Source organism: Protobothrops mucrosquamatus, unplaced genomic scaffold (assembly GCF_001527695.2).
Source record: "Protobothrops mucrosquamatus isolate PMUCROS unplaced genomic scaffold, P.Mucros_1.0 scaffold337, whole genome shotgun sequence".
NCBI classification, from domain to species: domain Eukaryota; kingdom Metazoa; phylum Chordata; class Lepidosauria; order Squamata; family Viperidae; genus Protobothrops; species Protobothrops mucrosquamatus.
Window position 1 is genome coordinate 326,535 of NW_015386675.1, and position 25,489 is coordinate 352,023.

Here is a 25,489-nt window from a genome sequence, read left to right on the forward strand (position 1 = left end):
CTAGGGGTATTTTAAATTGGTTTTAACTAAATTTTAGTAGAAGCGGCCTATTTAAATATTTATTTTTAATCATTTTCTTAAATTTTGTATTGTATTGTATTAGTTGTTTTTAAACTGGCTGTAAGCCGCCCTGAGTCCTCCGGGAGAAGGGCGGGGTATAAATATAATAAAATTCAAATTCAAATTCAAAATTCAAATTCTCTCTCTCTCTCTCTCTCTGTCTCTCTTTCTCTCTCCTTCTTTCTCTTTGTCTCTCTCTTTCTCTCTCTCTCTCCTTCTCTCTCTCTCTCTTTCTCTTTCTCTCTCCTTCTCTCTCTGTGTCTCTGTGTCTCTCTCTCTCTTTCTGTCTCTGTCTCTCTTTCTTTTTCTCTCTCCTTCTCTCTCTCTGTCTCTTTCTCTCTCTCTTTCTCTCCCTAACCCACCTCACAGGATTGCTGTTGTGGGAGAAATGCAGGGGGGGGGGCAGAAGCATTATGCCACCTTGAGTTGCAGAAAATAAAGATAGGGTGTAAATATAACAATAAATATGGAAAATAAATATGCATATTGAATTCTCAATAATTATTTATTGATTGGTTTCATTTAGGTAACACCCAACTCCCAGAATGACTCTGGGTGGCTCACAATGCACCAAACAAGCTTTAAAAAAATAACAAGATAGATTAAAAAAAACACAAGATGATGAATCCAGTTAACAACAGAAAATCATATACAAACACACAAAACAAGGAACTCCAGCCACTCTAACCCCAAACTTGGGAGAACAGCCAGGTTTTATTTTAAGGCCAACAAAAATACATATTTGTATGGCTTAACAAAGACTTTCAGTGGAGGGAAAAGGTAACTATATTCCTGCTGAAGTACTTTTTTTCTGTTTCAAAAGGCTTTTGAGGGCCAAGCAGTAGCCATTCTCATATGTAACATACCACTCGGCCTTGAGCTGGAAATGGATTACCTGGTTCTGTCAGGACTGAGGGCTGCTGAAAGTGGTTCAGGAAATCTTACATAATGAAGGATCCTGACACAAAAGCTTCTTAGGTTGTCTTTCAACTTATCATGGAACAGCCAAATGCTCAAGAGTCTGTGAAGAAAGAAGTGGCCATGTTTATGGAGATTAGCTACATTCCCAGGTACAAATATACTGCTCACAAAAATAAAGGGAACGCAAACCCCTTCAGTTCCATGGTAAAATGTTCCCTTTATTTTTGTGAGCAGTATACTTCAACGAGAAGGCAAACTTTCCTTCCCTTATGCTCTGCATGAGTCATCTGAAATGCCACCATTGAAAAATCACCTTGGCTAAAAAAAAAAAAAAAGTCTCATAAAAATCATGAACCTCTTAAGAAAACAAGCCGTCTTGTTTTTTTTATTCCTGCCAAGTAAACACAACTATGTGTCAGCTAGAAATTCAGCAGGTTTAGTGTTTTCTAAATGCTTTGAGCTAAGCAGGTGAGCTGTTAACCAGAATATCCTTGTTGTTCTTCGTTCGTAGCCTTTTCTCTCCAGTACAAATATTGTTATGAGTTCTATAATAGTTTTCACACTCGTCTTAAATCAAAACGCAAGGCGAGTCTTTATTGATCACAGCAATTCTGAAAGTCCCAATGGCTGAAGTCAGCTGATGCCATGGGCAAATGAAGTCCCACCTCAATTTATGTTGGCTTTTCCTATAAAAATGGCGCCATTAACTCCTGCAGTGTCAAAGCTAGGATTCATTTCCAAGTGGCAACATTTACCTGGCTGGCCTTGATCTTTCAATCCAAAATCGGAAGGGATACATACATAACCCCTCTTTCTGTGATGACAGGACTAGTGGGATTCCTCTGGACTTGGAGAACAAGAAGGTTTGGTCAGAGCTTGGATGGGACCATCAGGGCTGAAAACCAGATGTACAATACCATCACCAAGAATAGAGTTTGTGGCTTGTGAGAGATTGCACTTTGACCACAATTCTTATAATCCTTTTTTTTGGGGGGGGGAGGGAGTGCCGTCAAGTCATTGTTGACTCCTGGTAGTTTATTCAGAAATAGTTTGCCCTTGTCTTTTTTCTTGGGCTGAGAAGAAGTGACTGGCCCAAGCTCACCCAGCTGGCTTTGTGCCTAAGGCAGGACTAAAACTCACAGTTTCCCAGTTTCTAGCCTGATGTCTTAATCACTACTTATCCAAATGGCTGTCTTAATGTCACAGGATCCAATCTGGGTCAGTCACTGGGACCAGAGGTTTAGTCTTCTGAACTTTCAGACCCATCACACATCAGAATGCGTGATCAGCGAGAAGTAATCTGAGGATGGGCTCGGAAGTCCCTATGATCGACCCAGATTGGATCCTGAAACATTATCCTGCTATGGGTATATTTGCCTTTTCTTAATGATCTTTACAACATAGAAAACACGGTTTTATGGAGATACCTCCCTTACTTGAATACAAGCAATTTAAAAAGTGGTATTCCAGCCTACCTGGTAGGGCTACTCACTAAATAATGAAAAATAATTCTGCTGACCACATGGTTTCTGAAAGGAAGGGGATACCTTCTAGCTAGGCCTGGGCATAAGGGTGGGTTGATCAACTCGAACGGGTCTACTTGCGATGCAGGAGTCCATTTAACAAAACACAATTGAAAGGAATAATCAAGGAGGCCTGGAGAAGGAAATCCCACAGCCCAAACCTCTTTCCGGGTCTCTTTTAAACGCCAATAAAACTTCTGCCGCGCCGGGGCGGGTCTGCCTGCCTTTCTCCTCCTCTCGGTTCCTCCCCGACAGGTTGTCCCTCCGATCCTGTTCCTGGGACTCCGCCAGGTACCGGCCTCGCTCAGCAGCCAGATGTTGCAACCGCCACCCCCCCACCCCCGCTTCGGACTCTGTCGGCGGCAGACTCATCCGTCTCCGGACCAGACTGGAGCTGGCCTCCAGCAGCCGGGCAGAGGGGAGGAGGACGAGGACGAAGGAGAGAAAAAGGAGGAGGAGGAGGAGGAGGAGGAGGACCGTCCCTTCGGGGATGCGCTGCTGAGACTGAGCCAGCCCGGCGATGGGGATGCTGCTGCCCGGAGACCGCGGCTTTTTCCCGGGACTCTGGGCTGCGCTCCTTCGCAGAATACGCGGGGAGAAATCCTGGGCCAGAAAACTTGACGAAACCAACCTGTTGCAACAGAAGAGGTGGGTCCAACCTAGGACATTTCAGACCCCGAAGGCAGGTCGGGGAGGGAGACGCACCGCGAGTTACCGAGCTTAACAGGAAAGGAGAGTTCCTGGGTGCAGATGCAGAGAGGAGGTCGTCGAAACTCATCCAGCATGTTTGTGTGTGTGTGTGTGTGTGTGTGTGTGGGCGCGCACACAATTTTTACTAGCTTCTACCTTGGTTTTAGGAGAAAGGACCGGCCACGTATTCGAGTTATACCTGGAAGGGGGAACCCCCCCCACCCACTTTTAAACCTTTTTTTCCCCATTGGGAGCAGTGTAAATACCTGGGCAGAGGAGAAGCCGTAACCAGATCCCAGCAAGTCCAGCTTGAGTGCACCTGCTGCCTGAAAGGCAGACAAGGCTGTATTCTGTGCCACCGGCACCCAAGCACGCAGTTGGAGCCTCTTTTCTGAACTCTGTGGTGGGACACAGACAGAAGAGGGCAGTCACAAGAGTGTGGAAAATAAAAAAGTCTTTCTTTCTATGTTTTGTGTGTTGTTCACAGTCTCGGCTTGTCAGGAAAGAAGATGCAGATGACCCAATTTAATCACAGCTTCTTGAGGGTTTTTCTTCTCTTCGAAGCTGCCATGTGGGAATTAATTACTGTGTGGCAATGCCGCTAAGCCTGTGTGGCGTACCTTTGTCATGCTTCTGAGCAAAAGAGCTAGCAGCATTTATACCTCTCAGATTTGGGAGAGAAAGCTAGAGGTACATGGCTTAACAAGGGGTTGAAGGCAGGCCCTTTGGAGAAATTGAGCCCTGCTGATTCTCCAATAAAAGGACCCATCTTTTCCAGATTTGTTTTGTTTGTTTGTTTGCATTTGTGACTCACGTTGGAGAAGCAAGTGGTAGCTGTGATTGGGAGGGCTTTTGCCTACTTAATCTTGCATGCCAGTTGTGTTCTTGTGTGGACTGAGAGGCCTTACTCAACTCCCAAATAGATTACTGCAATGCGCCACATGGGACTGCCCTTGGAGAACATCCAGAAAGTCCAAAACATGGTGGCTGGGGAACTTATGGATGCACCCTGGTATGCTCCACTATTCACGTGCTGCATCAGTTCCTAGTGTGCTTCCAGATGGAATTCAAGGTGCTGGTTGTCCTTCATACCACTGAGCTATTCATGGGACAGTCAGTTTCCCCAGAATTTCTACCTAAAGAATGGTCAGATAAGAAAGGCATAGCCCACAGCTGTATAACAGGAAGAGAAAGAAACTCAGAAAAAAACCTCCCTAACTTATCAGGCTGTAAAAGAGGCAGTGAGAGATTTGTACTGTTAGACTTGCAAGATTATATTATTGCAAGATAAAATAGAATTAGCTCATCTGGTCATTTTCCTGTCTGGTCTACCTGGAAAGGCCAACACTGACTTTGTTAAGCAGGATTGAGCCTGATGAATATTTGGATTGGAACCCACTGGAGAATTTCATGACTTTGGGTAAGACTGGGAAATAAGGATATTCTGGAAGAGGGCAATGGTAAAGGTTGAAGGTTTTAAAGGTTAAAAAAGGTAAAGATTTCCCTCTCAGTTGCGTATGACTGTAAGGCACAGTGCTCATATTCATTTCTTGGCCACGGAGCCAGTGTTGTCCAAAGACAATTTCTGTGGTCATGTGGCCAGCATGGCTATATGTGAAAGGCACATGGAACTCTGTTACCTTCCCACCTAAGTGGTACCTATTAATCTACTCGCATCTGCATGCTTTCAAACTGCTTGGTGGGCAAACTACCGCCATAGAATTCTGTGAAATCTGCATGGAAGAGTTTGTCTGTCTTTGCCTTTCCTTTAAACGGACCCTCAGGAGGATACATAATGAAATAAAGGATTGAACATCTTTCTTGGTTGGCTTGATAGTCATTAATGAAGGTGCAGAATGTGGCTTTGAGATGTTACACCACTGCACTTTCTTTGGGATATGGTTACAAATTAGGAGGAAGAATGGATTGAGGGGCATTTTTCTACAAACTTGTTGGTGTAAATCAAAATACATATTGTGGGCTTTTTGATGTTTAAATGTGTCTAGCTTTACAGAACACTACTAGAATCTGCCAGTGGTCTCAATATGGAACCATATTGTTTATCCTATCTGTACTGGTACTTGTATTTGGTCCAGACTAGGACTGTCAAAGTGATGCAGACTGATGAGATCATCAATTTTGGGGTGATATAAGTATGAAGAGCTTTTAGTCTCTCAGAGTGAATTCAGAGACAAGTGAGATGCTGGGAGTGTCATAGGCAATGATTGCTGAACATTTACTTTGATTGCCTACTCAAAGAATGGGACAGACACATTTAGTGAAGCATGCAAACCGGCATTTTGCATTTCCTGCAATCGGATGAGGGGAGCACATCTTTCTCCTTCTGTCCTGGCCACTTTTTACAGAGGCACAATTGAGAGCATTTTAACAAACTGCATCACTGTTTGGTTTGGTGGTAGCAGTGCCTCAGATACCATACAGACAGTGGTAAGGACAGCTGAGAAGATTATAGGAAGCGCACTTCCCATTATTCAGGATACTGCTTATAAGCGCTATGTGCTTAGCATTGTTAGAGACCCCACACACCCACTTCACGTTCTGTTTGTGTTGCTCCCTCTGGGCGGAGGTTTCAAAATATTTATAGCAGAACTACTAGATTCTGTAACAGTTTTGTTCCTTATGCCATCTGTCTTGTACATTCTCAGGATTCTTTTTTTCCCCCACCATGTATATGTATAGATTAAAACTAGACTGTGATCTTTTTCTGTGTCATATATGTGTGTATGTGAGTATATGCATAATGGTATTTTTTCTGAAAGCTGAATGCAATGAAATTTCATTTTAATGTATGTTGATTAGTCTACATTTAAAGTGACAATAAAGTCTTCTCTTCTCTTCTCTTCTCTTCTCTTCTCTTCTATTCTATTCTATTCTATTCTATTCTATTCTATTCTATTCTATTCTATTCAATACATCATAATATATTTTGGGGCAGCACTTTGTTTTGTACAATGTTTGGAATATGCCCTCTTAAAAATAACACAAGGAATCTTGAGAATTGATACCAGGCTCTTTTCCATCATTTAGCACTGAGAATTTCATTCTTTTTTATTTTTAGTTCCATCATATTATGATGTAAGCTGCCTTTCTTTAACCTCCTTTCATTTCTCTGTTGCTTACAATAGATGCCAGGATCCAAATTAATACTGCCATGGATTCTGTTCATGGACAGATGGGGAAAGCAGATTGGTTACCTTATTGCAATTTATGATTTTCTATTTGTACCATGAACAGAGCAAGAGCTTTCTTGATGCTTTTTTTTTTTTGCATGAACTATACAATATCAGTGCTTTAACGGTGAAAACAAGTTAGATGTTTCTAATCATCTATTTCCATTTCTTATAATCTTATATTATAGTCTGCCAAGGAACCACATCTTCTCATTTCCTCCAAAATACTGAATGAAATATTTCCTGCACCACTAAGCTACATGTTCTTGCCTCTGGAAACAAAACACCTTTCATTAAATAGTCATGGGAACATCCCTCAATTATTTATCATTGCTCTATGATAGTTTGTGGTGCATCCATTCATTCCGAGCGTGGTTTCAGGTAGGCAGAGAAGCAATTGCACACACTTCAGTGAGAGTAACTGAAGTGATGAAGGGTGGAGACACGATGCAGAAGAAAGACTGAAACAAAATCTCTGTAAGGAGAGTTGTGTTTCTGATATCTTGTGGGGCACTGCAAGAGATGTGAAGAAATGAATAATAGACTACACAGGGAAGGGACACAGCCTGGTTGAACAACCATTTTGATCTGTCAGATGAACCACCACATGAGGAGTGAGTATAGTGCTCATTCTTGGGGTACTTTTCCTCCACTTGAGAACATGAAGTATCCTAAGGCCTACTTAAACATTTTTATTCGGTCCATGATTTCTACTTTATAACTTTCGTGTTTCTTCCTTCCTAAGATGAAGTTACATTTGCTTGGGGATTCTTCCATTCATTGGCTTGCCAAACTGTTTAAGCTGAAAAGCCATGATTGCTCCAAAATCACTCTTTGACTTTTACTTTGGGAATTTGAACCCAGATGATTCTCGTCCTGTTCCCACTGCTATGTAGGCTGGCATATAGATTCAGTATTTTATCCTTAGCATCCTTTTAAAGTCAAGATTTGGGTGCAGTTGCTCTGCTTCATTGTTAAAGCCCTCTAACACAGGGCTTTTCAACCAGTGGTACGGGTAGCACCTGAGGTACATTGGCACCTGGCAGGTGGTACGCGACCATCCTAGAAAAGAGGTAGTGGGGGAGGGGAATGAGCTGAACCGGTGGCAGCACCGCACAAGCCTGAGTGAGAGATGGCTGGAGCTGCAGTGCTGTCAGGGCTCAGTGGAAGCGCCAGGATCAGCGCCAGGCTCCAGCTGGAGCTTGTCGCTGATCCTGGTGCTTCTGCTGAGCCCTGAAGAAGCACCAATCAGCTGGAATGTTGCAGCATCTCCAGGGTCTTGTGATTTACATTCAGATGCTTGGCAACTGATTCATATTTATGATGGTCACAGTGTCCCAGAGTCAGTTGAAGTGACCAAAACCTGCTGCAACCACCCAGTAGACAGGGGGAATAAAAACCAAACACTCCCACCCCATCTCCGCTGCCAATCCCCAACAGAAATGCTCACAACAATGAAAACCTCGAACAGGAGGAAGAGAGCCACTGGGTGGGCAGGCAGGTGTCTTGCTCGGCTGTGGCTTGGGGGGCACTTTTTTCAGTGTCATTGTAACTTCGAACAATCATTAAGCAAACTGTTGTAAGTTGAGGACTACATGTACTTTATCACTCCCCCCCCCCTTTTTTTGGTCATCAAGTTTTTGACACCTTGCCAGGTGACTGGTGATACTCGGATGTTGCCGTATCCTAAAAGTGGTACAATGGGTGAAAAGGTTGAAAAGCCCTGCTCTAACACAGGGCTCTCCAAACTTGACAACTTTAAGACTTGTGGACTTCAACGTCTAGAATTCCTCAGCTAGCGTAGTTGGCTTTCTGGAAGTTAAAGTCCACAAATCTTAAAGCTGCCAAGTTTGGAGACTCCTGCTCTAGCATAGCCTGATGCCCTAAAACTGTGTGGGATTTTAGTTCCCATACTTCCAGCCCAGTTTAGCTGGATTATTTTAATTAATCATGCTGACTATAAACTATGGAAGTTAGAGTCCAAATATCTCTAAAAGGAATCCCCCTAAAGAGGTCTGCTCTTGGAGAAACTTGTTGTTCCATTAGGATATATGAGGCTAAAGATTTGGACAATGATACAAGCATACATTCAGAATGAAAGGTCTTACCTCTTATTTTTAATCATTAATGATCTCATAAATAAGATGATGGCTTGGAATGAGAATATCTTTGGAGTATTGTATTGTGACATTACAATAATAATACTCCTACTCAGAGTTATGGAAGAGTTTAGTTTCACTAACACCCAGGAAGATGTTATTATCAACTCATGATGGATTAAAGTATCAGAAAGAAAATATGGCAAGGCAAGACCAGGTCTTGCTAAATAATTTTAAACTGCTGCCAATATGCTTTACTGGTAATTTTTGCCTCTACAGGAAATATAAATCAAACATTTCTCAAGTAAACAATAGATGATATGTCTTAGCCTGAATTCCTATTATATAAGGCTTCTAAAGATAGTCCTCATTTAACAACTGCCTCATACAAAAACAGCTCAAAGTTACAACAGTGATGAAAAAGTAACTTTTTGACCAAGTTGTGCATTTTTTACCTTCACACGTCTGTAAAGCAAAGGAAAGCTAAAATAAAATACTAAGCACAGGCATGGTTTCAGTTAGTGATTGCTTTGGTTAATGACTAAGTTGCTGGTCCCAATTTTGGTTGCTAAGCAAGGACTGTATGTAGTTTCAAGTCTCATGTGGCAATTATTTATTATTGATATTATGAGGGCTTTTTTTCTCATAGAACGCCCAGAACGGAGTTCCGGCACCTTTTTTGGATGGAACCTTGTAGGGTAGGCAAGGCGGGTTGTATGATGTGTGTGAGCTCTGGCACCTTTTTGTTTTAGAAAAAAAGCAGTGGCTATTATTATATTTATTTTAATATTTATAGACTGACCACATCTTTGTGGCTCTAGATAGGATACAGAAAAGTCAAATCAAAATATCAATTAAATATACATTTATTGTATATTGTAAATACTCAATAAAACCATTATATTANCGGGCTTGCGTATTCTCCGCACCCCTGCAGCTAATTTTGTCATGCCAGGGGATCCTAAATGGGTCTAAGTCGCCCCGGAGAGGCGATGAAGAAAGAAGGGTGCTCCAGTGATTCTGGAATGTCAGTGGCTATTCCATTCAACTTGGAGAAAGCCTTCTAACTCAACAGGAGAAAGGCCGGTCATATTGCATCAACCAGCCCAAGCTATTTGCAACCGAAGTCCAAAAGCACTAACCAGCACAATTGTGAACAGAGTGTTTGAAACTGGGCGAGGAATTTGATCCTCTCTTTTCTACTTTACATTTAATTTCCTGGAAAAGATCCCCAAGCAAAATACCTCCAAAAGGGAAGGGGGGGGGATTTCCACCCCACCCTTATACTAACAGAAGCGGTGAATTAATCTTTTTATGGAGGATCAAAATATATGGAAGTGAAATAAATATAAGACCTGAAACTTAAAATTTAAATCTGGATAAATCTAAAATTGTTTTAATGGTTAAGACTCTCATTTCAGAGATAATTGTTCATTTTGGAAATTGAAAAACAAATAGTTGCTGACACCTAGTGGCAGATGAAGACTATGACAGCTATGACTTTAATTTAAGACTTGGCAAAATCTGGGAAAGCCTAATCTATGTCTGTGACCTTCAAAGCTTTAACAATAAAGAACAGCTGTGACAAAAAAAGACAATAATCTGGGCTGCAGACAAAGAGAGAATTATAAATTTCAGAAAACAAATATTTTTGAACTCTTTGGATTACAAATATCTATCTAATTGGGACTCTAAAGCTATTTACAGAGAAAAGAAAGGAAGAGGAAAACTCAAATTCTTGGTTATTATGGATCAGAGACATGTAGAAAGAACATATCAAGAAAACATAAATACGTCATAGGAGGAGATATATAGTATATTGCAACTAATTCAAACAACAATGACTTTAAACCACAAAGTAATCCAAAACAACTTTGAAAATATAAATCAATCTATTTCCAAGTTAACTCTACAACAAAAAAATTCCCAGAAAACAACAACAGAGAAGGAGCAGATAAAACAGATAAATGGATATAGAATTGAGAATAGAGACTTAAAGATGAAACTTAACAAAACAAGGAAACATGATTTAATCCTAGTGGAAAAAATGTCACAAGAATTGGAAAAAACAACTTATCCCTTAAGACTACAAAATAAATCTGAGGACAAGAAAAGAAATTGGATAAAATGGACTGTAGAGATGTCAGGAACATTGTAGAGAAAGGAAATGATAAGAGAAGCGGAGAGAAAGAAAAAGATTTTCAATAAACATGGAAAGGCAGAAGTCCCGTACAAAGACACTTCTCCTGATTTACTTTTTATATCTACAACAACATTTATGAACAAACAGAAAAACTTTTTGATTCAGCAAAATGCATTGATTAAGAAAGACACTGGGCAAAAGAAAAAGACTAAAGTGGAAACTAAGAAAATAAATGATGGGACTTACCAGAGAGAATACTTAAAAAAGAAACATTTGTTTGAATATGGTTAAAGAAATAGAAAAGTTTTGGAATATATATGTCACTCTAAGAAGGACGAATTCTCCAAATATAATATAGTATGCTTTTTTCCCTTTTTTGTTCTCTTTCTTGATATGAGTAATATAAAAAAGTTGAAATGACTTAGATAAAGGAAATGTTTTAGATATTTAAATGTGATTGAATTTAAGAAAATTATAATGGATAAAAATGTTTTGAATAAGAGTTAAAGGACTAGATGACTAGATGTATTAAATGGAATGTTTAAAGATTAAACATATTTTTAATTATGGTTAAAAAAAATAAGAAATTTAGGAAATAAATACATATTAGCTTAGGAGGGATATATATTTTAAGTAGTATGTTATTTTTTATGCTTCTTTACCCTTGCTTTTCTTTCTTTTTTTCTACTGTTTTATCTACAGTATTTCTTAAGAAATGTAGAAGTGTGAGATAGTTCATATGGAAAAATAGAGTTAAATTCTTAAATGTAATTAATTTTTGAGAAAATCTTAACCAGTAAGAATATCTAGAATTTGGTAGGAGAAACAAATTAAAATAAGGACTGTAACAGGATCTATGATAAGGCAACCAGAATGATTGGATAGAAAAGAAATATTATATTGATGTGATTATTATTTTTAGGACTATTGGGAAAAATATATATTTAATAGTTATCTATCAAAACAATAAGAATTGTATTAACTCAATGTTTGCAAAAGAGGATATTTTGGGAAAAGAGGAAATCAACTAAAACTATTATGTGGATTATGGATTATAGAAATCAATTGTTAGTGATTTTTTACAAATGTAACCCAGACTACACACCATTCACCAATTATTAAGTGATTTATGTTTTTTAAAAAATCAAATATAGTATAAAAAAAATAGAAAAGGACCACATCCTGTACATATTAAAGGGATAGGGAACCAGCAACAAGTCCTCTCTCATTGACCAGGCTGGATGGACAGATTCAACGCTAGCAAGGAATTGATTGATGTAACCCAATCCTAGATCATAAAAGGTTGGTGATAGACAATCCCTCGAATTGAATCTGGAAGCTCTCTGCTATCAAAGCAATGACTTATATCATTTTATTCTTGCCTGTAGTCTATCCCATCAGGCATGTTGTCATTGCACTTTGTACCAGTTACAGCTTCTGGGTTATTGCAAAAGGTATCTCAATTCAGAACATATTATGAACTAAATGATGCTAGCCTCCGATGTGAGGTATTTTAAATATGAAATACAAGCTCACCAGTCCAAGAATGGGCGTGTATCACATGCAACAACTGCCTGGTTAATTACCTCTTTCCTTAATTTCACTTCCTATAGTTTTATATTTCACTTCCCTTGGATCTCTCCTTTTACTATTCCCTTTAGCCCATTAACAGCAGCCACAGAGATAAAAGTCAAACATTTCATTTTGTTCGAGGTGCCACCAGATTAGTTTATTATTTTTGCTGAAGGCTTCCCTGTTGGGAACTAAGGGACTCATTGTTCCTTGGAGGGTAGCCTTTAAGTATTTGTGAATCTTTAGAGGTACCTCAGTAGTGGTCGCTTTTATGGTGGGTTTAATGTGTAGTGCAAGATTCTTGTTGGGTGTGAGTAGATTTTTCCTTTTTGTGCATACGGTAATGTGCATGTTCCTTCACTCTTCCAGCGCTCTTATACTCAAGAGCACTTGGGAATAAGATTTTTGAGTCACATGCTTTGAGAGATGTCCCATTTTCCTAACAGATGTTCCTTTCTTACATATACTGACAGTACAAATGGGGCAAATTTTATGTGCTCCACTTTTGAAGCCCCACAACATTCTGAGAAAAAGTCAGAATGTTTTCATAATCAAAACTTCCTAGACTCAAAATAATTAAAAGGAAATCATGTCATATTCGCCTACCATTTATCTTGAACTCGGTATACGTCGATCTCTGGTTATCCCATAATGATTTGTATCTCTGTGCAGAGATCTAGACAGCCAGTAGGCTGGAATTGGGATCACAAAGTGGCTTTCTTGGGGGTGGGGGGTGGGGAAGATTTGTATAGTAGGTGTGGGGGCTTTTGCTGTAGCAAAGGGTGTGATTGGCTCTTCCAGACCTGCAGGAATTTAGCTCAGCTGCTTTGGGATGTTCCACTCTTCTGCTTTGAACAGGAGCCAGGAAGCAAAGCCTCTGGGCTCCTCTTGAATCTTCCAGTGGACGAAAGGATGAGTCACAGCAGCCAGGAGAAGCTGTGGCCACGTCCCTGATGGAAAACTGGATCTAGCTAACATTTAAGCTATTCCTAGGTAAGTCTAAATCTAGGATGTGATGCTTACAGCTGACAGTATTCCAGTATTTGAGGGGCTGTTACAAAGATGAAGGGAGTAAACTATTTACCAAAGCCCATGAAGGCAAGACGAGAAGCAATGGATGGAAACTAAATAAAGAGAGAAGCAACCTTGAGGATTAAGGAGAAACTTCCTAACAGTGAGAACAATTAACTAGTGGAACAGCTTGCCTTCAGAAGTTGTGGGTGCTTCATCACTGGAGGTTTTTAAGAAACAACTGGACAGCCACTTATTTGAAATGGTATAGGGTCTCCTGCTTGAGCAGGGGGTTGGACTAGAAGACCTCCAAGGTCCCTTCCAGCTCTATTCTGATTGATTGAAACCTTGCAGTCAGTTATGAATTTTCCCTTCCCCCCCAAAAGGAGCCATTGTGTGAAACCTGCTGTTATGTGCTTTAATATAGGCTTTACCAGATTGTGTAATCTGGCTCAGGAAGTGAATCAAGCCTGTTTTCTCCAGTATGGCAGGCTCTGGCTTCTTTCTGCTGAGATGATATTATGCAACGTGGAATATTACTACGTGATGGACCTACGTCATTTGTTCAGATATCTCAGCCAAACCAGTGTTTTCCTCTCCTCTTGCTTTCCTTCAGATGATACTTTGTGGTGATAGGTAAATTAATTATTACAGGCTATTATTTACTTTCCTGCCAAACTGGAACACCATTGGCCATCTGGTCCTTAATGGTGATTATTCTCCAAGGGAGCCTATAAATGAGACAAGAGGCAGGCACCAGGAGGCTTAGAGAGATGTGAAGTTTGCAAACGTATTATTTAAAAGCATCACAGACATCCTTCTCTTCCCACAAGCAAACAAGTGAGAACTATCATTTCTAATGGGCAGGGAGCGAGCTGGCTATCGAGAGGAGTGTAACTCTAAAGGCAGAGTAGAATTTAATGGCACATCCAGGAAAAGGAGGTAGCTGAATCCTGATAGGAAAACTCTACTTCTGCAACATTTTGTTGAGTTATCCTTAGTACTGTTAGGTGGAAAGTTATGCTATGGTTGCTTGAAAACCTCGCAGTGGATCTGTAAAGCTCACAAGGAATGCTTGTAAGCTTTATAGATCCTCCAGGTTTTCAAGCAACCATAATATAACTTCCCATCTAACAGTAATAAGGATAACCTGGAATGGTTGTGAGCCTTACAGAATGCTTCCATGTATTCTTTGATTTATAGATGAGGCTATATCAGTGGTGGGATTCAGCCGATTTGCACCACTTCGGCAGAACCGGTAGCTATTTTTTTGTTGCCCAGGCCCAGAATGGACTTCCGGAAGCGGCATCCACACAGAGAACCGGTTGTTCACATATTTGAATCCCACCACTGGGCTACATTCATGGTCTCCTCAATTTGTGGAGAATGGTCAGATGTCTATCTGTACCTTCACTGCCAGTCTACTGTGTGGGGAGCAGAAGACAAGTTTTTATAAAGCAATAAACAGGGGTACTGGAAAGAGAATCACTTTTCCACCATTAATTTTAATCGTAGCCCCCTCCGGCATCAGGGGCCCAAGACATTATTTTTGAAGGAATACAATTCTTGAGAGTAAGAAATATTGTCCTTTTCTGACCCCATGTTTTGCATTTTACATCTGACTCTAAGCCAGAATTGTAAATGATTCTGATTGATTCATGCCACATTCTTGCTTAATACTGCGTAGCAGCAGAAATGATTGAATTGTCTTCTCCATCTTGCACACACTCCCCTCCCACCAGGACATCTACAGGTCAACAGAGTAGGGACAACTAGGCTAAATGAACCAGAAATAAACCAGAAAACAAAAGCAGTGTGCTGAAAGTGGGACTCTAGACTGGTCGTTATGAAATATGCCAGGAATGAACAGCAGTAACAAAACTTGACCTCAGACTTCAATTTTGTAAAGAAATGGCAAGCTAGAAGAAGCACTGGCAGGAGGAAATGTATGTACACACAAGACCTGAGAAAACATAGCTTGTTTTTTCTTTGCCAAGTGACCCAGTGCTGAGATCCTTCCAAGTAATGTGGAGTGAAACACTTTGATTCAAACCTGCACAACATTTCTTATGTTCTTAATAAAATCTACACTACAGTATACACCAGTGGTTCTCAACCTTCCTAATGCTGCGACCCTTTAATACAGTTCCTCATGTTGTGGTGACCCCCAACCCTAAGGGCTCTCCAAGCACGTACCAACGCTGCCCACTCACCCGCCGCGCCCGGGGCTCAGTGCGCCTCGCCTGTCCTCGCCTCACTTCCAAAGGTCGCCCGCCTGCCCGGTTCCAGCTGGCTGGGGAGGGGGGGCAGGAAGGCCACTGGTTGGAGAAGCGCCCAGGCAGGGAGAGGGAGAGAGAGAGAGAGAGAGAGAGAGAGAGAGAGAGAGAGAGAGAGAGAGAGAGAGAGAGAGAGAGAAGAGGGTGACAGCGCCGGCAGAGCTTAGTTCAGCCTCCTCCGCAGAAAGGGCCGCAAAGCAGCGCAGCCTCCCTTAGGAGATGCTCGATGGAAACGAATCCGGCGCTGCAATGGCCCCCAGCTCGAAGCCGTGCGGAGACGGATAGAGGAGCAGTGTCTTGGTTGCTAAGACCATCGGAAATATGTGTTTTCCGATGGTCTTAGGCGACCCCTGTGAAAGGGTCATTTGAGAACCGCTGGTCTACACTCAAGAACATATCAAGTGCCATCCAACCCACCAGCAGAGGAGTACAGCCTGACAGACCAGCCTCCAAATACTTAAAATGCATAGAAGTGAAGCACCTCAAGGACTAGCCCAAAACTCTGGCCCCAGGTGACAGGTTAAGTAAAAAACTCAAGGGCCAGCAAAACCTACCAATAAATATATTCCATACATCAGTGTGGATGTTATGCCACCCATGAGGCAAGGAGATATGAGAATGAGCAGTCATCCAGTAGTGGTCTGGAGGGATTCTGGAGGAGCAACTTCCACCTTGCATGCCTCACTTGTCAAGGGCAAATATTTGGTCCAGGCATCATTGCTGAAAGTGTTTGCTGAAGGCAAAGCAGGACTTGCCTTTCTTTTCAGTCAATAGGCTATAAAAGCAATGGGAATTTGTATAAACCTAGATATTCTGGGAAGATTTATAGAAAAGGGGACATTGGAGGTTCAGGGCATCTTGTAACAAATTTTACTAGGGAGGAAGCACCAAGCCCCCCCAAAATATACAGTATTCCAGCATAAAGGTTGGGGAGAGGATTAAACCAACTGTAATTTCTTGGCCTTGTACAGTTCCTTAATAAACACCACTTAGAAGAAGTGTTTTCTGTTTGTCCCATGATAAGTTAGGACAGACTGCACCATGTCTAAAACTTTCCAGCATGTTCATGATAGGAGGGGGGCATTTTGAACCGTGGTAATGGCCATTATGCTGCAAGAGAAAGCAGCCTTATTGCAAGACAAACTCTTGGTCCACCTAGTTACCAATTGCCTATTTGAAACGGTGTTTTCTCATTTTGCAGGAAGATGCTGAAAATCAAACCTAGAGCTTTCCTATGCAAAAAAAAAAAATGACTTCTGGCGCTTTGCCGTAAAGGGCTGGTTGGGGAAATAATGTAAAGCAATCGAATCAAGATATCCAAATGCACTAGGGCAGAAAGTTATGTGTTTTATCCTGAGTTATGTATAGCATTTAATGGCTTTGTAAACATGACGGCTCATTCAGGTTACCAAGGCTCAAGCTTTTAATTGGGATTTTAAACCCAAATTGTACCAGAGGGTATGCTTGCCAAATCTATGCCCTTCTTTGCTTGCTGTTGCTAGCTTTGGCTTGTGGGCTTAAACTTAAAGCCTACCCAAATGTGAATTCTATAAACCTGAAAAGCAGGGAGGCCAGTCATGTTTTTAAAACCAAATTTCATGAGCAACTAGCTGTTACACTTGCTTTTTTTTCCCTTTGCAAAGAAAACAAGGCAGAAGGGCTGGCTAAGGAATGTGGTGCTCTCCATGTCATTTCTCAATCGCATTTACAGAGTGTTGACACAACAGTCGTTCAACTATGAATTGTTCAGAAGGAGTTGTGTTTTTAATCTCTTGCTGTCATCGTTTAGCTTTGATAAAAATCTAAGGTTTAATTATAGTGCTCAAACAGCCCAAAGCCAAAGTATTTTACAGATCAAACATTGCCCCTGGGGAAAATACTCACTGACCTGACACAGCTTGAATATTGAATGCAGAATTAGAATAAAGGTGTGGAGGGAAAGAAGCTATATTTATATATCCCACTATGTGTAACACTGGTGGGGTTCCTTGGTGGGGTTAAGGTGGTAGTGTATTCCTGTCCCTGCATGAGATGTTTGGTCTCTTGAAATAGTTTCTGTGTTCAAGAAAACCTCCCATTCCATACATGTGGATATTCATGCTTGCATAGAACAGATTGGATATTTAGATTAGATCAGATGAGATGTTTTATCCTGTCTTTATTATACTTGTAGATAATTCAAGCCTGCAGCCATACCTAATACTTCTTCCTTTCCCTATTTTCCCCGCAACAACAACCCTGTGAGGTGAGTTGGCTTGAGAGAGAGTGACTGGACCAAAGTCACCCAACTGGCTTTCATGCCTAAGGCAGGACTAGAATTTATAGTCTCCTGGTTTCTAGTCTGGTGACTTAACAACTAGACCAAACTGGTTGTCTTTGCAAGTCTACTCCTGGAAATGTAGCCAGTGCTTATTGAGATGTAAAGAAACAAAACTCACTTCAAGTCTAACAAACTTATTACCACCTAAGCTTTTCAGAACCAATGCATAGGTTGTGAGGTAAACCATAATGATGCATCAACAGGCATCTTAATATCTGCAGCACCTATAAATGGCACTATTTATCTTATGGCACTATTTATATTGTCTTCCAAAATATAAGAAGGCGGAAAATAAAAAAGCAAGCAATCCCATGTTCTTATGGAACGTTTATAAAGTTTGCCCATTTTAGATATTTTCCATCTATGCAAGGGCATAGTGGTGTAACATTTTTGAAAACTTTTAAACTATAGAAGCAAAATGTTGCTTTAATTTTTTGCTGGGGTAGAAGGTTCTGGGAAGGATAAGAAAATGGAAAGATACTCATTTATCATATTAAGTTTAATACAGCTTTACTAAATGTCACATATAACTTAATAGAGATTTGCTCTGACTCTAACAAAGCACAGTACATAGAGGGAAAAGGGAATGGCCTTGAAGGACAGAAGAGTGACCCACTACCAAGGCTGTGGTCAGGTAAAAGGGGCTTAAGGTTGGACCAAGAAAGGAACATGAGTAAACGTCTCAGATAAGATCCTCCCCTTTCACTCCACACAAATATAAATAGTGGGAGGGGAAAATACATTTAGACTTGTAAGATTCTGTTAAAGATGCTACAATATATGTAATCATGATTTCAATGGCAGAGTGTTCTTAGCGGGTTCTACTTTGCAGGGGCTGATATAGTATTAGTAACTATCAATTGGATGGGCATCTCTAAGAGAAGGGCAATTGACAGGTTGTTGTGCAAATAATGTGAATTTACATCAGTTGCTTAGTATGAATGGCACAAATGACATAATTCACGTCAGCCATGTGACGCTATTGAAACTTGTGATATTACTACGGCTTGTAATTGGTGCTGTGAACAGTCGATTACTGTCTTTCATGGGCTTTGACAAATCTGGAGCCCACCAAATGCTAATATCTTACCTACTGGAACCTTCATGCACCATTGCAGAACCTTACTATCTTTACATTGAGCACCTATGTATCTTCTTCTTTAAAAGTTTAGTGGAGTAATATGGAGACAAAGTATATATGATCTGAAATCTTGACAATTTCTGAACTTCAAGTTGTCTTTTCCTTTTGCTATATGCAGCCAAAACAGACCTGATATAAATTAGTGCCACATCTTGAGGGAGATGCTATGTTTATTCCATGCACCAAGTTCAAATGCCCATTCCATTGGTACACTAACTTCTAAATATCCAAGGAATGAAATCTGGAAAAAACATTCATTCCTTTGCAAAATGTTATTAAGGATTGTAAAGGAAGTTGATATCAAGCAGGTATCAATTCAGTTGCTGCTGAATTAAACCTATACAGTAGAAGAAAGTCAGAATATAGGAATATTTATAATATGGTATTTTTTTGAGAGACATAGCTATACTTTGATGGGTATTCCTTTCTTTCAAACTGCCATTAATATTGTTTAGGCAACCTTTATAACTGGAACAGATAAAGTGGGATAGGAAAACTTCTATATTTATGGAAACATTGCCCCATTCTCATATTTATGACAGTGAACTTATTTTTACTCTTTTTTCCTTTATAACTTCTCATGGAATTACTATCAGATCAGAAAAATGACTAAAGAAGAAGTGGCAGAACATCCCAGAGAAGAAATTATTTATTTGGAGGTTGAACTGTTACAAATCAAACCAGAGAGGAAAAAGACAAGAGTAGCTTCAGATCAAAACTTATTGTTTGAATGCCTGAAAATGGCCAAATTAATCATCTTTACCTGTGTAACCATCAGGGTGGTTTATATATGACAACTACCAGACACCCAGCAGTTATACTGGGCAATATATGAGGAGCTGGTCCGCATAAAGAAAATCCATGCCCTCTGTAGATGATAAATAATGAATTAAGATGGCTATTATTATGGCTATTGTTTGGCCTGAGGTCTATCTAGTAAGTTCAAAGCTGAGGTGAGGGTTGTTGAATCCAGAAGTTTATCTTAGCTCATATACTTGCTCTGAGTGTACTGTGTTCCTCACACAGGTTAATGAAATAATTTGGATATATATGGGAATTGTAGCCATTCTGTAATTCCAGGATATCTGAGGATACCAGGCTGAGACCTGATGCAGTACTAAATCATTGCCATATATACAAAGGATTTTAAACACTCAAGTGTTTTATTTGGGCTCCAGCTCATCTGGATCCTTAAAGATGTTCTACTGTCATTTACTTCAAGTTCTCCTGAGGAAAAGATATCATGTGCTTTAGGATGCTGGTTTGTTTTTTGATTAAAGTGATTTCAAGGCATTCTTGCAGTATCTAGATCACAGGGCATAGTCTAATAGGAAGAGAAGTGTACATTCAAAATACACTGTGAGAATGTAGGAGAGCAGGAAAGCAAACGGGAAATTAAGTGCTAAGTAATGTCATGATACATTGATCTTGAATGATTGCTTGATGTTGAATGATAAAACACAAACATGGATGCTGACATTTTTAAAGAGACTGTTCTCTTCCTCCTCCAAAATCTTTTGAATAACAGAATACAGAATAACAAAATAATAATAGAATAATAGAATGGGAAGAGACCTTGGAGATCTAGTCCAACCCCCTCCTCAAGCAGGAAACCCTATACTATGGGTGGGCAACTATGGCAACTTTAGGACCTGTGGACTTCAACTCCCAGAATTCTTGAGCCAGCATGGAATTCTGAGTGTTGAAGTTAACAGGTCATAAAGTTGTCATAGTTGCCCATCCCTTCCCTATATCATTCCAGACAAATGGCTGTCCGATCTCTTGCCCCAGAACTTGGATTTCAAGAAGATACTTCACAAAACTTAAAACACCAGCACAATGAACAAACAAACAATTCCAAGGATTATCATGGGAGGAAAGCAATAAAGTTTCCAGATTCCAGTATCATGCAATAAATCTCCAATGTGTGTTTTAGAGTGAGCTGTGTGGCATTCAGTTCATTTTTGTTAGAGAACAATAGAAAAAAAAATGATAAAGCTGTCATGGCAATAAAGGTTAAGTTCAACTTTCAAACAAATCGTTAAAGCATGTTCTTTGGGACTTTTTTCAGCTGGCCTCATGTGATTCTATTTATTATTTATCGGAATACTTAATTACTTTAGATATTTATCAGAAAACGTAATTATTGGTTATGCTTAGAGCTAAAGTACTGAAGTGTCCTTTATTAACAATATATACCAGTAGGTGGCAGCATGTAGCTGACCCTGATGGATCTCATAAAAGCTAAGTAGAGTCAGGCCTGATTAATAATTGTGTGGGAGAACTCTAGGGGATATCAGGACTGGAGGCTAGATAGAAAAGCAAAAAAAAAAAAAATCTTGGAAAAACTCAGTGGGAGACTGTTTCTGCACTGCTATCAGCCTCCCTCCCTCCAGCATGTGTCCATGAAGGCACCAGGAGTCAACTTCAGAATGAAAGGGATGTTATCTTTGATGTATCTGAGAACTTTATAAGGGAATGGTTTGAAGTGCCTAAATAAGTAATTAATCTAGCCATATAAAAAAGGGCTATGAGGAGTGGGTTGCATAGTTTAATACAGGGCTAGTTTTGCTGTTTAACTTTTGGAGGTGAGGGTAGAGCCTCAAATGGTGAGCTGCCATGTCTTCTCACACTTACTCTGTTTAAACAATGCTGTCAATGGGAGACAACGTATTTCATGTCTCCAAATCCTCCCTGCCTGGGGTTAAAAGAGAAGCTAGGGGAAATGTTGAAAAACAAGTCCTTCAGCTTTAAAACCAATAGCACTGGGGAAGAGCCATGATATTGCAGAAATTGGCAGAAACATAACTCACTAGTCCACGGAAATTAAAATCACAGATACATGCACGTGTGCAAACACACACATGCACATACACAAACCCCATCAGAAATGTGTTAAGGAAGAAATGGAGGAAGGATTAGAATCATGTAAATAAACTGGATGTTGCAATGGAACAAGATGCTAGACTGTTATTCAATAGACAGCTGAATAATTGAACCTGGCGTAATACAATGAAAGCAACGTCTTACATTCTGGGTCACTCTTTTGTTTGTTAGTAATAATAAGAGCCCCCAAAAGAAAGGAAACAAGCTGCACACTTTGAAGGCTGCTGTGATTTGAGATTCTGCATACTTTAAGTTGGTCGTCTGTTCAGTCCTGGTTTTTCTTTTGTTCTGTTAGTTTTTAGGTAGTTCTTGACATGAGACCGTAATTGAGGCTGGAATTATGGTTGTAAGTTGTTGCATTGTTTAAGTGGTTCATCATGTGACCAGACCCAATTTTACGACATTTTTTGCAGCAGTTATTAATACCACAGTCATTAATGAAATCCATTTTACCCGATGGGCAGTTTTTGCTGGAACCTGGAACTAAGTGCCAGAAACCGTCAAAAAAACATTGAAAATCGTGGTTACATGGCTGCAGGACACTGCAAATGACCGTAAAGGTGAGCTGGTTACTAAGTGCCCAAAATGTGATTGTGTTACTGCAGTGTGTTTGTGTGTAGAGGTGGCATTCATAGCTTTGAAATAAAGTTGTAAGTAGCTTTTTGAGGATCCATCATAATTTTGAATGATCACTAAGCAAATGGTTGTAAGTCGAGAACTACTGTACGTGTACTGTTGTCTAAAATCACCTTTCATTAAATTTGCCAACAACAACAACAACAAAAGGCTATCATAATAAGAGAAACTTGTATCTTCTTTGTCATAATGCCATGTATTGTATTGATAGTTTTGAAGAGATTCATAGCCGGATGAGTAACAGGAATAGCACTTACATAAATAAATTGTTAATTAAAGTAGAGAAGGTTCAGGAAACCGCGCCCTCCATTTGGCCAAATTCCTTGGCAAAGAATGAGTAAGTTCTAGCATCAGCACAACTTAGCCATACAGAGACGTGTGCATACAACTTGCTGTTGTTCATGCACAGACATCCAGTTGTATCTAAAGATTTTGGCTTTGTGCTATTGAATCAAAGCTTAGGGAGGACCCTAATTAACACAAGACTGAGATCTTAGTATGCTTCCTATATGAGCCTTTGCCATTACAGCAATAGCTAAGACTGAAATCTGGCTGCTTTGATTTAAAAAAAAATACAGTGTCACTCTTTCCTGCATTATTTTTTATGTGTGTGTAAAGTCAACTGTTATACTGTAGTTGCATTCTTTTTTCTTTTTTGGTGCTTTAAGTGTTGCTATTTTTAAGACGGCACTATGGTTTTATATTTTGTGTAGAATAATCACATAAATAGATAAATAAACCCTTCTCCGAGGGCTGCAGATAACACTGAAGTCATGGAGGTCAAAAATAGTATGCATTGCATCACTTTGTTTGCAAGAGACATACTTCTGACTTAAAAACCATTAGGACAAACAGTGCCTTTAAACTTCTGGACAAGCAAGAAGAGCAACAAACACGATGGTGCAAATACCTTAGATTTTTGGATTTGCAGTCATCATTGATATCTACAACTTCCAGCCATCTTTTGGCAACTTTGTAGGATACCTTGCAGCAGTTCATGCATCTACTTTCAAATTTTTATCCTATGACTTATATCCTTGTTCAGTCACAATTCAAGTAAAAATGTTCCGTCCAAATGCACTGTAATGCTGATGTAAATAAGAAGAGTTTGATAGTAGCAATGGTAGAAATGATTGGCGGAGAGTGGCTCTTAAGGGTGTCCACAAAGAGAAGATGAGAAAAGTAAAGATGGACACAGCCATATGATCAAATCCTGACCTTTTGCATAAATCGAACAGAGCTTTAATCACAGGGGTGCAACCACTATCTTAACATTTTTGGCTCACTTCTGGTGGCTGTGTTGTTTGAGACGTGATTGAAATGTTATTGAATTGCTTCCTGTACTTCGGAGTTGCAGTCAGAAGGTCCCCAAAGGGAGGAACTGAATGCCTGTAATTTGATGTCTTCAATAAGTGTCAGATAGCTGGTAGATACATTAATACTGTTGAGATTTGCTTTTCTTTGTAAGAGAAGGATTGGCATAAAGTTAGACACAGATGCTTTTCCCTCTTTATTATACTACAAGCTACTACTGTTTTTGGAAACCAGCTAATGGGAATTTGGTTTTCAAAAGTTTTGCTTGGCAGGTATTGATGCCAAATACTTAATAGGACAGAGTGTAAGTCCATTTTAAATGTAAGTTATCCACACTTGATGATACTTGATGCATGCCTTTGTAACTTGATTACAGCATTTGAGAGTCGGTATGCATTGATACTGAATGTTTGAAAGAAAGCACGGGATAACATTTAGTGTTTGACAACTGGCAGTTTAAGGATTTTTATATTTAGTGCCTGCCAAAACAAACGTAGCAGCAGAGCTAAAGTATTCAATATTTATAGTTTTCAGAGAAAACTTGGCAAATGTTGGATAGGTGACTATTTAGAAATGTATGTTCAATTCAGCCCATCTGCTTTCTTCAACGTAAACTTTCTCATTTGGATATTCTGAAATAATTATACTCCCCTGAGCTGTTTTGAAAAGAAAAATGGTGAAATACAGCAAAGTAAAATAAAATAAAATAAAATGAAGGAAACTTATTTAGGTGCCATACCTAGTATCACTAACTCCTGTTGTTGTTGTTGTTGTTGTTGTTGTAACTTCTTCCCCAAATGGCCTTTCATATTTGTCTAAATATTTTAGAAATTGATCATGGGTTTTTTGCCATTATGATAATTTTAAGACCTTTAACAGCACAGAGAGAGTATCAAACTGCTGGAGGCTCAGGCAGAAGATGCAAAACTGGAAGAGCTCAGTTTGATGATTCTTCCCCCCCCCCCAAAAAGAAAAAAACAGACACCAGATTTCTTTGCAGTGGCCATTGTTTGGTGAGCCAAATCTCTACGCAAGATAGGGGGAACTTGAATAAAACTAAGTTTGCAGTCTTCATTGGTAAACTGAGTTTGAGGATTTATTAGTAGATTAGTTTTGAATGTCATATTGCATAAGGGAATTTTTAACTAGAGTGTTAGTCCCATTAAGCATAAAAAATAGGACAGGAGAAAACTAGAGGCATAACTTGTAGGGCTAATAATGAATTATTTGGGGTGGGGAGGTGGGGTTCATTGATTACAGGGTTGTAGTGATGCAGTCCTGAACTTCAACTCTGATCATTATTACATCATGAAAGCAGCACACAGAACTGACTACCGGTTCAGTCTTGAGCCTTCTTAAAAAGCCACCAGAACCTCTACAACAGGGGTCTTCAAATTTGGCCCTTTTATGACTTGTGGACTTCAACTCCCAGAATTCCTCAGCCAGCGTGCTCTACAAGAACATGTCTCACAAAGGCATTTCTAACCTTGGTTAATTTTTGATGGCTATGTTAGAAGTAAGTCTTCATCCTGGTTCATCCAAGCCGGGAATAAATAAGCAAACATGGCGACTGCTTTGGGAAGAAGGTTACAGTTTATTGCAGAAGACAGATGGTCCTTGCAAGAAGCAGCAGAGGAGAAGAAAGAGAGGGAGCACATGGGCAGAAGGTCTTTTTATACCCTCTAGCCCTGCTTGGAATAGTTTCC

The 25,489-nt window shown here is 39.8% G+C and overlaps 1 protein-coding gene across 1 annotated transcript in view; it reads left to right on the top strand.

Annotated features, from left to right (window-relative positions):
- Positions 1-3,024: 3,024 nt before the first annotated feature.
- Positions 3,025-25,489, top strand: part of LOC107286908 (transient receptor potential cation channel subfamily V member 6-like) — a 92,694-nt gene continuing 70,229 nt past the window's right edge. The window contains exon 1 of the mRNA XM_015815350.1: positions 3,025-3,152. Within this exon, the coding sequence (XP_015670836.1) occupies positions 3,025-3,152 (128 nt within the window). The remainder of the gene's footprint in view (positions 3,153-25,489) is intronic.